Source organism: Nerophis lumbriciformis, linkage group LG34 (genome assembly GCF_033978685.3).
Source record: "Nerophis lumbriciformis linkage group LG34, RoL_Nlum_v2.1, whole genome shotgun sequence".
Classification (NCBI taxonomy): domain Eukaryota; kingdom Metazoa; phylum Chordata; class Actinopteri; order Syngnathiformes; family Syngnathidae; genus Nerophis; species Nerophis lumbriciformis.
The window spans coordinates 2,842,526-2,854,408 of NC_084581.2; the positions used below are offsets into that span (position 1 = coordinate 2,842,526).

The 11,883-nt window shown below is 45.3% G+C and overlaps 1 protein-coding gene across 9 annotated transcripts in view; it reads left to right on the top strand.

Annotated features, from left to right (window-relative positions):
- adgrg6 (adhesion G protein-coupled receptor G6) overlaps nt 1–6,854 on the top strand; it is a 45,083-nt gene extending 38,229 nt beyond the window's left edge. For 4 of the 9 annotated variants that reach the window (XM_061929261.2, XM_061929266.2, XM_061929265.2 and 1 more), the window contains 14 exons: nt 22–158; nt 2,096–2,261; nt 2,344–2,472; nt 2,570–2,686; nt 2,770–2,815; nt 2,906–3,015; nt 3,088–3,215; nt 3,328–3,596; nt 3,670–3,772; nt 4,345–4,495; nt 4,562–4,694; nt 4,756–4,857; nt 4,921–5,073; nt 5,156–6,854. In XM_061929261.2, the coding sequence (XP_061785245.1) occupies nt 22–158; nt 2,096–2,261; nt 2,344–2,472; nt 2,570–2,686; nt 2,770–2,815; nt 2,906–3,015; nt 3,088–3,215; nt 3,328–3,596; nt 3,670–3,772; nt 4,345–4,495; nt 4,562–4,694; nt 4,756–4,857; nt 4,921–5,073; nt 5,156–5,175 (1,764 nt within the window). In that variant the 3' untranslated portion in view covers nt 5,176–6,854. The remainder of the gene's footprint in view (nt 1–21; nt 159–2,095; nt 2,262–2,343; nt 2,473–2,569; nt 2,687–2,769; nt 2,816–2,905; nt 3,016–3,087; nt 3,216–3,327; nt 3,597–3,669; nt 3,773–4,344; nt 4,496–4,561; nt 4,695–4,755; nt 4,858–4,920; nt 5,074–5,155) is intronic. The other 5 variants (XR_009811605.2, XR_009811603.2, XR_009811604.2 and 2 more) reach the window with 5 other exon arrangements.
- Nucleotides 6,855–11,883: the final 5,029 nt, after the last annotated feature.

Genomic DNA, 11,883 nt, shown 5'->3' on the forward strand with positions numbered 1-11,883 from the left:
CCCATTACTTCATGTGTGCAGGTTTCCAAAGTAGTCAGCAAGGTCAAGCAGCTGGTCCATGTGGCCAAGATCAACACCACCTTGGCGTCTGCCGTCATAACCGTCATCTCCAACGTCATGAGCAGCCCCCACAGCGCCCTGGCTCCCACCTCCGACAGGTAGGTCCAGACTAGACCCTACAGGACCATAGCTAGACTGCACTTTCTACTGATCTGCAATGGAGTAGAATCTCTGCTCTACAACTCTAGTGGACCCGACTGGATTGGACTAGACTACAGTGCACTAGATTAAACTACACTAGACTAGTTTAGCCTGCACTAGACCAATTAAAGTGTACTAGATTAGAGTGTACTATACTAACCTAGGGTGTACTAGACTAGTGTGCACTAAATTAGAGTGTAGATTAGAATGCACTAGATTAAATCAAAGTACACCAAGTTAAAATGCACTAGACGAAAGGGTACTAGATAAGATTAGAACAATTTCCCTTGTGGATCATTAAAGTTTGTCTAAGTCTAAGATTTGAGTGTACTAGACTAGTTTAGAGTGTACTAGATTAAAGTCTACCCAACTAGTTTAGAATGCACTAGACTAGATTAGAGTGTATTGGATTAGAGTAGGCTTTATTAAAGTGCACTACACTTTATTGTAGGGTGTACTAAATTAAAGTGCACTAGTCTAGCGTGCACTAAACTAGAATAAAGTGTACTTATTTGGAGTGCACTATACTAGACTAGAAAATAGTGCTCTACATTCAAGTGCACTAGACTAGATTAGAGTACTAGACTTGAGAGCTTGACACTAGAGTGCACTAGTTTAGTTTAGCGTGCACCAGACTAGAGTGCAGTATATTAGTTGCTACATTAGAGTGCACTTAATTAGAGCGCACAAGATTAGTTTAATGTGGACTAGACTAAATTTAAAGAGTACTATATTAGAGTGACTATATCAAATTCTAGTGCACTGTAATCTAGTGCACCAGACTAGGTTAGAGTGTACTAGGCTAGAGTACACTAGGCTAGATTGTAGTTCACTATACCAGCTCAAAGTGCACTTGATTAGAGTGCACAAGGCTAGAGTGCACTAGATAAATGATCAGATTAGACTGCACTAAATTATAGTGCACCAGACTACATTTAAGTGCACTAGACTATAGTTAAGAGTGCATTAGATTAGAGTGCACTAGGCCAGATTTGAGTGCACTCGACTAGTTAAGTGAGTTTGAGTACACTAGACCAGATTAAAGGGCATTAAACTACAGTGCCCTGGACTATATTAAAGTGTACTAGTTTTATGTGCACTACACTTAAGTGTTCTAAATTAAAATGAATTAGACTAGACTAAAGTGCACTAGTCTAGCGTGCACTAAACTAGAATACAGTGTACTTATTTGGAGTGCACTATACTATACTAGAAAATAGTGCTCTACATTCAAGTGCACTAGACTAGATTAGAGTGTACTAGACTTGAGAGCTCGACACTAGAGTGCACTAGTTTAGTTTAGCGTGCACCAGACTAGAGTGCAGTATATTAGTTGCTACATTAGAGTGCACTTAATTAGAGCGCATAAGATTAGTTTAAAGTGGACTAGACTACATTTAAAGAGTACTATATTAGAGTGACTATATCAAATTCTAGTGCACTGTAATCTAGTGCACCAGACTACGTTAGAGTGTACTAGGCTAGAGTGCACTAGGCTAGATTGGAGTTCACTAGACCAGCTCAAAGTGCACTAGATTAGAGTGCACAAGGCTAGAGTGCACTAGATAAATGATCAGATTAGACTGCACTAAATTATAGTGCACCAGACTAGATTTAAGTGCACTAGACTATAGTTAAGAGTGCATTAGATTAGAGTGCACTAGGCCATATTTGAGTGCACTAGACTAGTTAAGTGAGTTTGAGTACACTAGACCAGATTAAAGGGCATTAGACTACAGTGCACTGGACTATATTAAAGTGTACTAGTTTTAAGTGCACTAGACTTAAATGTTCTAAATTAAAATGAATTAGACTAGATTAAAGTGCACTAGATTCGAGTGCACTACACTAGATTATAGCTGTGGTCTTTACTTATGAGCCATGCGTCCATTAGGGCCCTGAAGGCGGTGGATCAGCTTCTTGACAAATTGGAGTTTGAGGGTTCGTCAGTGAGCATCACATCCAGACGTCTGTCTTTGGGCGTACTGGCCTTCAACGCATCCACCTTCAATGGGACATCGTTCAGCGCCTTCATCCCGCCAAACGCCACCGACCCAGAGGTAGCACAAAAAACATGTTGTTAGGCAACCGTCGATATCAGCTTTCTAGAATGTATCTTTGTCGTTGGCCCCGCCCCCTCAGATTGACTTTGAATCGGAGCGGACTGATCCACTAGCTCAAGTCACGCTGCCGCCGTCGCTGCTGACCGGCGCGTCCTTCGGCGAGGCCCGCATTAACTTTTTGTTCTTTCGCAGCACCAACCTCTTCCAGGTCAGTCTAGTCCCTGAGCTAGTCCATAGTGTAGTACCTGGTCTAGTCCGTGATCCATCCTCTTCACTTACTCCTGTGTGGCTTCTTGGTGCCGCAGAGCGAACAGGACGGACGCGCACTCAACAGTTACGTGGTGGCCAGCAGCGTGGGAAACTGGAGCGTCAGCGACTTGAGCGACCCCGTCCAGATCGAGATGGTTCACCTGTCTCCACAAGTCAGTGCTTTCCACGTTGCGCTCATTTTGTCTACTCCTTGCTTTCACTCACATCGCCATGACAACCAATGTTCTTCTTTCAGGCCTTCCTCAATCCTGTCTGCGTGTTCTGGGACTTCAGCATGAACGGTCAGTGACGTCATTGGTGATGTCATTGAGGATGTCATAGTTGAAACAGTCACATGACAAACCGCTAACCAGGTGATGTGCATCTTGCAGGTGGCGCCGGAGGCTGGAATGCGGACGGCTGCACAGTGTCCAAAGAAGCTTCCGGCGCCAACAGAACAGTTTGTTTGTGCGACCACCTGACGCACTTTGGAATCCTGATGGTGAGCGTGCACGCCGTATTTGGCATGTGGCTTGCGGTAAGCGTGTGCGCTGACTGGTTGTTTTGCATTCAGGACATTTCGGGTGTGTCGCCTCACATCGACCGGCGCAACAACCGCATCCTCACCTTCATCTCCTTCGTCGGCTGCGGCGTATCTGCCATCTTCTCGGCTGCCACGCTGCTCACCTATATCGCCTTCGAGTGAGTCCTGGCCCCGCCCTCAACTAGTGCATATAATCTATTCAAGGGTCAAACCTGTATGAAGGGACCGGCAAGCGTAAAAAGAAGTAAACATGACTCACGTGTGTTGCAGGAAGCTGCGGCGAGACTACCCGTCCAAGATCCTGATGAACCTGAGCGCGTCTCTTCTCCTGCTCAACATGGCGTTCCTGCTCAACGGATGGTTGTCGGGGCAACGGAGCGAGGGGCTGTGCTTGGCCGCCGCCGTACTGCTGCACTACTTCCTGCTTACGTCGTTCACCTGGATGGGCCTGGAGTCAGTGCACATGTACATCGCCCTGGTCAAGGTGTTCAACACGTACGTGCGCAGATACATCCTCAAGTTCTGCCTGCTGGGCTGGGGTGAGTCTTCCTCGCTGCACCTTCAGTCCCGCCACCTGTGGGCGCTACACCGCCTCACCTGCTTCTCCTTCAGGCATTCCCGCTGTGCTGGTCGGGACGGTGGTGGCTGTAAATAAGCGCTCATACGGCCCACAGGAGTACGGCGGTGGCGAGTTCGGCGATGGATCATCAGAATTGTAAGTGATGCGAGCAAAAGTGATTACCGTATTTTTCGGACTATAAATCGCTCCGGAGTATAAGTCGCACCGGCCGAAAATGCATAATAAAGAAGGAAAAAAACATATATAAGTCGCACTGGAGTATAAGTCGCATTTTTGGGGGAAATTTATTTGATAAAACCCAACACCAAGAATAGACATTTGAAAGGCAATTTAAAATAAATAAATAATAGTGAACAACAGGCTGAATAAGTGTACGTTATATGAGGCATAAATAACCAACTGGTATGTTAACGTAACATATTATGGTAAGAGTCATTCAAATAACTATAACATATAGAACATGCTATACGTTTACCAAACAGTCTGTCACCCCTAATCGCTAAATCCCATGAAATCTTATACGTCTAGTCTCTTACGTGAATGAGCTAAATAATATTATTTGATATTTTACGGTAATGTGTTAATAATTTCACACATAAGTCGCACCCCCGGCCAAACTATGAAAAAAAATGCGACTTATAGTCCGAAAAATACGGTAGTTGGTGTACAAACGCCCATCATCATCATCATGGATCCTGTCTCCACAGCTGCTGGATCCAAAGTCCACTGGTGTTCTACACGGCATGCGTGGCCTACTTCTGCCTCGTCTTCCTGCTCAACGTCGCCATGTTTGTTGTGGTCATGCTGCAGATCTGCGGACGCAATGGCAAACGCAGCAACCGCACGCTAAGAGAGGAGGTACCGCCGCTCACCATGTCTCAGGGCCAGTTGTCGCCATGGTAACACTTGTTTCCTGCGCCTCAGGTTGTGCGGAACCTGCGCAGCGTGGTCAGCCTGACTTTCCTGCTCGGGATGACCTGGTCCTTTGCGCTCTTTGCCTGGGGGCCCGTCAGCCTCATCTTCGTCTACCTCTTCGCTATCTTCAACTCGCTGCAAGGTGAGCTTGTGATGTGTGTGTCATGTGATCAAACACTTATCTTCTTCTTCTTGGCCTTCAGGACTCTTCATCTTCTTATTCCACTGTGCGCTCAAGGAGAACGTGCAGAAGCAATGGAGACGCTCGCTGTGCTGCGCTCGTTTCCGACTCTCTGACAACTCGGGTACCGTCCTCATCGTCTTCATCGGTCACTTCAAGAGAAGTCACATGACCACGTGTGTTGCAGACTGGAGTAAGACGGCGACCAACAACACCAAGAAGGTCACGTCTGAGCAGGCGGTGCAGTCGTTGTCTTCGGGCTCCTTTGGCTCCAGCGCCGCCAACTGGACCTCAAAGGCTAAAGTCACACTGAAGCCTTTCACCAGAAACAACAACACAGGTAAGCGCTGGTGACCGCCATCTTTACCAACAATTGAAGCGACGGCGTGTCAACAAGATTGTTTTGTGTGTTTGTTGTGTAGAAAGTTGTTGGAGCCAATAGGAGGACAGAAGGACTAGGCCAGGTAAGCCTGAAAGGCTTCATGTAGGAAAGGAGCTGGAAATGATGACGTGTGAAGCGAGCCTCGCTGCTGTACCACGCGACCACTTCGGGACATGGTTGAGATTTAGCAAGGAGGTTCGACAATACATTAACCACCGAAGCTCCATTGAAATACTGGGCTTTAGAGAGTTGGGGTCTGTTAGGAATCTGGATAGAGAAATAAAAATAGAGCCGGTGAATAACAAACAGCGCATGATATTAAATTTGACGGCAAACTTAATCCAAGCCGTTAACCGCTCCGTGAGCAGTATTAATAATACAAAATTTAAACAAAACAATATATATATTGTATAGTTGTCAGAGCATTATTAAGGTAGCGTAATGGTCTATGCATCTACTGTTCATGCCACATGACATGGGTTCAATTCTCAGCAGCGTCAGTTCGCCAACATTTTATAAACATTACATTTAATAAGAGAACACGTTCTGTCTGGTATTTATTCTCTTTTAAACAGTCACTCAGTACAAAAGCTGGATGATGGAGAGGCTGTGTCAAGAAAAAAAGGGTCTCCTAAAAATAAAAAATGAACTACATCTCCCCTGTTCTGTACATCTTTGTTCAAGTTACATTCTAGTGGCATCTTCTTCTTTAAGCCCATAAGCCATTTTCTCAAAGTGAAAGAAAAACATTACACAACCTGCCCTATGCTACCATGTTGGCAAAGTACAAAGCTCAGTGCTGTAGGATGCATTAATATTTAATGTCAGCAATTGTCTTACAAGACAATTCACTCTGGTGGTGGTAAGCTACTATAGTCGCCACAGGTGCCCCTGGGGTACATTGACGGCTTTATGGGTGCCATCCTCTGTGCCACCCCTGAAAAAAAAAAAGAATGGACAGGCAGCTGAGCTCGTTAGTCTTCTCAGCCGTTGCTTGTTGTCAGATGTGATGAACACCGCCCCAACCCCCAAGCGAGTCGTAACGTCTTCTATGACTTCCAGATGTTTGAAGACATGAGGAGCACACCACCATCAGAACGTGAAAAACATTCCTGCAAAGTTCGGACATGCGCCGAGTAGCTTGAAATGCCCTGCCATCAAGTAGGAAATATGTGACCGCTCACTGTGGAGATATGTCATATGTAACATGTTGAAGCTCCGCCTCTTCTGTAAGGTGGCTTGCATCACGTCATGTGACCTTTCTACGTTCTGTCGGCAGATAACAACCCCTGGACCAGCCCCTCTTCCTCAGAGGCGGAGCCAAATATCCTTCCTGATGATGATTGACCAGGTCAAAGTTTACAACTTTAGTAGACCAGCGCCTGCTCCTAAACCTCTTTAGGGAAGACATGGATGCTTCTGGAACATTCCCCAAAACAATGTGGACATCATGACATCAAAGAGGACAGAAGGAAGAAACTCTGATGTCCACAGCCTGATGTCCATAGCTCGTGGGCTTTTGACCTCTGACGTCCTGTAAAGCGTGCCCAGTGCACATGACATTTGACACATCGACGAGTGCAGAATGACAGCTGTCGTTTCCAAGACAACCATAGAGCGTGGCCAGGACCATGCGAGCGTTAGCATTAACACTCTGTTGGCTGACCTTTGACCCCCTTCAAGCTTGTGAAGATCAAAACTTTTTTCTTACATTCAATAAATTCATATTTTTATTTTTAGTCTGCTCTAAACTTACCAATACACTTTCAACCAAAACATGAACTAATATTATACATTATTATGATTAGATATATATGATATATTATCATTACATTCATGGATATTCTTTAAAGCTGAGGACAGAAAGACCTGACAATCAAACACATTTGTCAAAATGTTAAGTCATGGTTACTAATACGTGCTGATGACATCATCGTTGTCTAAAATAATTGACATCTTGGCGAAAATGGACGTTTGTGGCCAAAAACTATTCTGCTTGCTCACAGGACTCCTCCCCCTGGTCGCCATCAGTCCACATTAAAGTAGATCTCGTTACCACAGTCATATTCCACATAGATAAGTGGACGTATATATTCAACATACTGTAGGTATACTGCATGTAAACATACCTGTATCAGTATAGTTGTCATAGATATGTATATATGCATATATATTATGTATGTATGTATATATATATATATATATATATTGAATTATGTATCTATCGTCACAATTAATTTTATGCATAGTCCTTTTATTGCATATAAACATAGATGTATGTTCACATAGTCTGTCTACATATATAGTGTGTAAAGATATAGACTATATCTTCTGTCTATACACTATGTGGACTATATCATATAGTCCACATAGTGTATAGACAGAGACAAACCACTCCCCTCCCAGTAGCAGTCGAGCGGGAGCACACGACTTCGAGTCTTCTCTTGACAGCGTGCCTGTTGGATGGCGGTAGTTGGAAGTGATTGACAGGTGAGAGCAACCAATGAGGCAGAAACAGGGACGGCTTCAGGATATTTTCTCTCCCAGGGCTATAGGGGCTTGATCGATTTGTTGGGGGGCTAAGAAAATAGTACATTTTTATTACTTGAGTTCTCATTTTTCAATAAAATCAGTTATGATACACAGCACAAATATATTTGATATAAAAGTAGTTGTAACTGAATGTGACCAAAGAATATTTAACAAAATGGTAAAGCCTGACACAAACGACGATGGCAAAAAAAAAAATGCACAGGCTCCAGCAATCCCCCGCGACACCGAAAGAGACAAGCGGTAGAAAATGGATGGATGGATAGACATCAGCAAACCGCTCTCCCACACGATGCCACACATGCTGTCTGCAATCTGCCCTGAACAGCCAAAACCGGGTTTCATTAGTGAAGAGAATACCTCTCCAACACGGTAAAAACAAACTGCTAATACCCATCCATCCATCCATTTTCTACCGCTAGTCCCTTTCGGGGTTGCGGGTGGTGCTGGAGCCTATCCCAGCTGCATTCGGGCGGAAGGCGGAGTACACCCTGGACAAGTCGCCACCTCATCGCAGGACCAACACAGATAGACAGACAACATTCACGACAACATTCACACTCACATTCACACACTAGGGCCAATTTAGTGTTGCCAATCAACCTATCCCCAGGTGCATGTCTTTGGAGGTGGGAGGAAGCCGGAGTACACGGAGGGAACCCTGTGTGGATAATAACCAAACATTACATCCAAAATGCAACAAGTTCCAGATTCCATATGCATAATCAGTGAAAACAGACAACTATGCAAGCTGCGTGGGGAACAATCGTCTGTATAAGATGTGGAAGAAATGGGGTAAGAGGGCTGGGGAGAAAAACAAATTGAACAGGATTCGAATCCCGGACACAGCTGAGTCATAAATAGCATTTTTCTTTTCGTTCTCTTTTCCTTTCCTGCAACATCTGTGATGTGTTACAACATTTGTATCCTATACATTATCCATCCATTCATTTTCTACCGCTTGTCCCTTACGGGGTCCCGGGAGGGTGGGGCCGCTGGAGCCTATCTCAGCTGCATTCGGGCGGAAGACGGTGTACACCCTGGACACGTCGCCACCTCATCACAGGGCCAACACAGATAGACAGACAACATTCACACACTAGGGACCATTTAGTGTTGCCAATCAACCTATCCCCAGGTATGGCCATTGTTACTGCTAATAATGCCAATTGGTATCAACTCACTGGTATTATATATAGTGTAAAATAGATATTTATATTTATCGATCGTATAGAATATACATTTTTCCAATTGTGATTCGTAAGAAAGGCAAGATTGTTTTATAAATATCTCTGCAACGCCTCCACGGTTTGATTTCAAATTCTCGGGACTTATGCAGGTACCAATAGGTAAGAAAAGTTGGTTTTGTGTAATTGGGCCTTAAAATGCTGGGGGGCTGAACCATGTCTAAACAGATTACTGATGGGGCTATATCCCCCCTGGCCCCTGGGAAGAAATATGACGGAGTGCATAATATTCTATAATACTTTGTATTTGTGGGGCGGTATAGCTCGGTTGGTAGAGCGGCTGTGCCAGCAACTTGAGGGTTGCAGGTTCGATCCCCGCTTCCACCATAGTCACTGCCGTTGTGTCCTTGGGCAAGACACTTTCCCCACCTGCTCCCAGTGCCACCCACACTGGTTTAAATGTAACTTAGATATTGGGTTTCACTATGTAAAGCGCTTTGAGTCACTTGAGAAAAAGCGCTATATAAATGTAATTCACTTCACTTCACTTGTATGGACGCCTGTTGTGTGTCATGTTATAATAATAAATGATAAATGGGTTGTACTTGTATAGCGCTTTTCTACCTTTTAAGGTACTCAAAGCGCTTTGACACTACTTCCACATTTACCCATTCACACACACATTCACACACTGATGGAGGGAGCTGCCATGCAAGGCGCTAACCAGCACCCATCAGGAGCAAGGGTGAAGTGTCTTGCTCAGGACACAATGGACATGACGAGGTTGGTACTAGGTGGGGATTGAACCAGGGACCCTCGGGTTGCGCACGGCCACTCTCCCACTGCGCCACGCCGTCCCTGTGATCGTGTTATATTCATACCTCCAACATCAATCAATCAATCAATCAATGTTTATTTATATAGCCCTAAATCACAAGTGTCTCAAAGGGCTGCACAAGCCACAACGACATCCTCGGTACAGAGCCCACATAAGGGCAAGGAAAAACTCACCCCAGTGGGACGTAGATGGCTGTCAGCTGATTGCCTTTGATGTGTTGCCACACTTTGATCACAAGCTCCGCCTCCTCCCTCATGAGCCCCACGGTGCAGGTGGTCCAGGCAGCCCCCGTAGGTCCAGACGTTGCTCCTGTGAGAACCCCAAAGACAAGAGTGTATCTTCTTCTGTCACATTGGCATTGTGTGGGTCAACATGCCAAGGTTGTTACAGTCCAAAAGCAGGAAGTAATTAATTCACATGTTGCTAAGGAGCAGTTCAGCTAACTCTTGCTCGCAATTAACTTGACATGTGGCGCAGCTAATGATGTTGTGCACGTCCGCTAATGAAGGACGCAACTTCAGCATATGCGAGTGTTTGATAAGTAAAATGTTTATTATGATTAACTTTAAAGGCTAGCTAACAATACATGCTAAAATAAATACATTTTGAAAAAGCATGCGGTTGTTTAAGCCCTCGAGTGGCGTCTCGTCCTGGCGTCAGTAAAACTCCTTCTGAGACCAAATGTTCTCATAGTGGGTTTAAACGTTGCTGTGCGGTAAGAAACTTCCGTCATTAAGATTCTTTTAGAGCCGCGCTCTCGTTTCCTGCTGCTACACATGCTAACATGAGGCCAGACACCTTTTACAAGGCACATAAAAAGCACATTGTAGCTGCACATGTGCATGGACATAATGAACAGAATAATACAAATATGAACGTTGTGCTTTCAGAAACGTGCTTCCTTATGGCTCACTTCGACTGCAGAGGGGAAGTGTCTCGTTGTGAGTGCACGTACGTGCATGATGCACGCCAACAGGCCAAGGGGTAAAAAAGCTGCTGAGCAAGAAGATATAGGAAAGTTTTTCATTGGAGGCAGGACTTACATCTCTGACCTTAGTGTGATGGGACACAAGTAGGGGATTTTATTTTTTTTGTTTCATTGCCATGCATGTCTTATAGTGTTTTATTGCTGTGGATTTACATCTCTGACCTTAGTGTGATGGGACACAAGTAGGGGATTTTATTTTTTTTGTTTCATTGCCATGCATGTCTTATAGTGTTTTATTGCTGTGGATTTTAATTGCATGTTTTTACATTTTAGAATTTGATTGTCTTTTTAATTGCATGTTTTTACTCCTTGTGGACTTTGTTGATATTTTAAGAGGTTGCCCCTTTTTAGCTTGTTGCCCCTATCAACCGAAGTGCCCAATCAAACGACACCTGAAGTTAGACGCACCTGTGGAGCATTAGGACTGCACCCATTTAAAAGAGAACAGGCAGGATCGACGAGGAGGGAATCGACAGCAGAGCGATCGGGGAAGAATCGACAGGCTTTGCCAAGAGCGACCGGGTGGATGCATGCAGGCTGGGAAGGAACCCCCGGACTACACAGCAGACCCTGCAGGCTACCGTAGCGAACCCCAAGCCCACAACACGCAGGGGCAGAGGAAACTCTGCCTCCAAAGTAAGTGACGTGTGTTGTGGATCTGTGGGGGCAACCAACTGCCTTGGGCTGTGGGCTTGCGGGCTCGTGCGTTGTACGCTGGCTGTGTGGTTCTGTGGACAGGGGGCGATTGGGACCCAGAGACCTGCAGCGACCCCCGGGAGCGACCAATTAAGAGGCGGTGCGAGACGGGACGGGTACGGCCACGTAGGTCCCGCGAGTGACCGGCGACTGGCGAGGAGAGTGTGTGTACCCAATACTTCGACGTGGAACTACAGCAGCGGCAGGGGAAACCCTGCCTTGCGTGTAAGTGTGGTGTCAGCCCGGAGAGCGTCTCTGTAGTTTTTAGAAGATTTTATCCCCATGGCCTGCCTCTGTTTTAAATCTGTGTGCAGGAGGACGTTGTGGAAGTGGGTGGAGCCAGGACGCTGACCCACTACGCCTGTCGCGGCTGTACCCTCACCATAATATTGGTTACCAATTGGTATTTTTAGTATTGACAACTGGACGGTTTAATGTGTATTGTAATAAAGTGCGAACAAGCATAATCATCTTCCTTTATTTTGGACAGCTGCTCTCACTACATTGGT